At 44.2% G+C, this 2530-nt stretch overlaps 1 protein-coding gene across 1 annotated transcript in view; it reads right to left on the reverse strand.

Annotated features, from left to right (window-relative positions):
* Window positions 1-1105: 1105 nt before the first annotated feature.
* thoc3 (THO complex 3) overlaps window positions 1106-2530 on the reverse strand; it is an 8465-nt gene continuing 7040 nt past the window's right edge. The window contains exon 6 of the mRNA XM_014030135.1: window positions 1106-1461. Within this exon, the coding sequence (XP_013885589.1) occupies window positions 1298-1461 (164 nt within the window). The 3' untranslated portion in view covers window positions 1106-1297. The remainder of the gene's footprint in view (window positions 1462-2530) is intronic.

The raw sequence follows: 2530 nt of genomic DNA on the forward strand, positions 1-2530 counted from the left end.
CCTTGGAGTTCCCCCGGAGGAGCTGGAAGGAGTGGCTGGGGAGATGGAGGTCTGGGCCTCCCTTCTGAAGCTGCTGCCCCCGCGACCCGACCCCGGATAGGAGGAAGAAAATGGATGGATGGATGGATTTTAGCTGTTTTACTGCATATTTTTGGCTGTTTTAGCTATTTTAAAATATATTATCACTTTCTTGTACTTTTATGATTTTTTTCTGCTAATTAAATTTTTTTTACACTTTCACCATGTGGGTACAACTTTCAACTTGTGTCTGCTACCTTTAGCTTGTTTTTATGCTAATTTTAGCATTAATTTCAACTATAATTCTAACCCTTTTTTCTATTATAATTTCTGCTTTTTTGTGCTTCTTTCAGCTAATTTTAGCTTTTTATGCCTTTCTTGCATCTCAAATTGAACTTGCATTAAACTCCAGCTTTCAGTGTTGACAGGAAATGCAGCTTCTCTAGTTACACATATTTTGACAGTTGAACTGATAAACGATGATTTCTGTTGGCAACATTTTTAATACAAGAAACAGTTTTCCCAACGCGCAGAGGCTCATCGGGTCAAAAAGAAGTTGCCACCAGAAGCCTGAAATGTGGGTCTGGCTCAGTCCGACGGTTCGTTCTCTGCAGGAAGTGTTCGGCTCGTTCTCCCTGCAGAGCTGAACCGAGCTGAAGCAGCTTCAGAGAGGACAGAGAGGAGCTCCGTCACGCTCCTGCTGACAGGAAGCTGCGAGGAGAAAACATCCTGCAGGCCTGCTGAGGAAGAGGAGGGACCAGCTGCTGCCGGCCCCGGACCTGGACCCCTGCTGCCAACGTGTGTCCGGTCAGGACAGAAGACAGGCGGACACCTGACGTCTGCTTTAATCCTGTTGGACTGAAGGTGTTTGAACGCTGAGTCAGCAACTTCTGTTTGTTTTTTTTACATACTACTGCAGAGTTTCTGCTGTTTTAACAGCTATTTGTTGCTTTAAGCTTCAGTGCTTCTTTTAGCTTCCTCAGCAATTTGAATTAGTTTCATTTCAGTAGAAAATGATCAGATCTGCTAAAATAACTCTTCGACTTTTAAACAAGTTTAAAAAATAATAAGATTAAAGAAAAGTAAGTTCCATTATTAAAAAAAACATTTTATTTTACATAAAAAAATATCTTACAGGATTGTTTGTGTACAAAAGCAGGGGATGACATCAGCTGAGAGGAAAGCACAGAGAGCTGCTCCACCTGCTGGTGAAGGAAGGTCACTGCAGCTGATCTTCATCCTCCTCATCCGGGCCGTCCAGCAGAGCGGCCGCTCCGCCTCAGGAGTCGTTGGAGAGGCCGAACAGCTTGACGGTTCCCGCCTCGCGGTTGTTGTCGTACTTGCCCTCCTTGTCATCACAGGCGTAGGCCAGCAGGGGGCGCTTCGGGTGCCAGGCCACCGTGAAGGTGGGAGAGTCGCACTGCACCTCCCACAGCTTCTCTCCTGCAACACCAGCAGACCAGTCATGCTTCTGTCAGTCCAGACTTTGGACACGTCTGCAGAAATTCTGTTTTTAAGATGTTTTTAAGAAAAACTTGTCCGGGCCTCTGCTGTCCGTGTTCTACTGGGCCTCTTCAGGCCTTTAAATTAGGGGTGACAGATTACTATCGGTCAGATTACTATCGGTCAGATTACTATCAGGAGATTATGACATCATTCTTATCCTTCCAATATCATAACAAACAGAAATGAAAATATATGTACATGTTTGCCAGCGTGGCCGTGAGTGTGCTTATTTTATTTTTATTCTTTTTGGTCAAGCTGCTCCCCATCCTGCCCGAGTCATGCAACGTTCAAGTGGCGTCGGAAAAAAAACAACTTTCTCACTAGAAAAATAATTTGAATACTCCGTGCTGAAAGACACCCTGTCATTTTATAAATATTATTTTACTAATTAACCCTGTATGTTACACACAAACTTTATAATTATAAACATAAAAAGGTCGGAACAACTACTCCTAATTTGAGAACATGTAATGTCCGTTACCTCCTGAATGCAGCACAGAGTCCATGCTGCTAAAAATGCTAACAACAACAAGCTAACGTTCGAGAACTCATTGGGACTTAAATCATTGCCGAGGCTTTGGACAAATCCAAAAACAGCCAGAGAGGACGCAGATCTCAAGAATTTAACGATGGAAATGATGGAGCTTGACAAGCAGCCATTCACCCTCGCTAAAGACCGAAGCTTTTGTCTCCTAGTTAACCACAGTTTACCGCAGTTAGCCACGATTTACCACCGTTAGCCACGCTTTACCACCGTTAGCCACAGTGTACCACCGTTAGCCACAGTGTACCACCGTTAGCCACAGTGTACCACCGTTAGCCACAGTTTACCACCGTTAGCCACAGTTTACCACCGTTAGCCACAGTTTACCACCGTTAGCCACCGTTTACCAGGCTGAGCTGCTGCTAACTCTCTATTGCGGTTGTAATGCATTCACACTTTGATTGACAGGTTATCATTTGTGCACAAATATCTCAGAAGCACTGTTTCCGAAAAATATTCAGG

The sequence above is a fragment of the Austrofundulus limnaeus genome, unplaced genomic scaffold (assembly GCF_001266775.1).
Source record: "Austrofundulus limnaeus strain Quisiro unplaced genomic scaffold, Austrofundulus_limnaeus-1.0 Scaffold1004, whole genome shotgun sequence".
Taxonomy (NCBI): domain Eukaryota; kingdom Metazoa; phylum Chordata; class Actinopteri; order Cyprinodontiformes; family Rivulidae; genus Austrofundulus; species Austrofundulus limnaeus.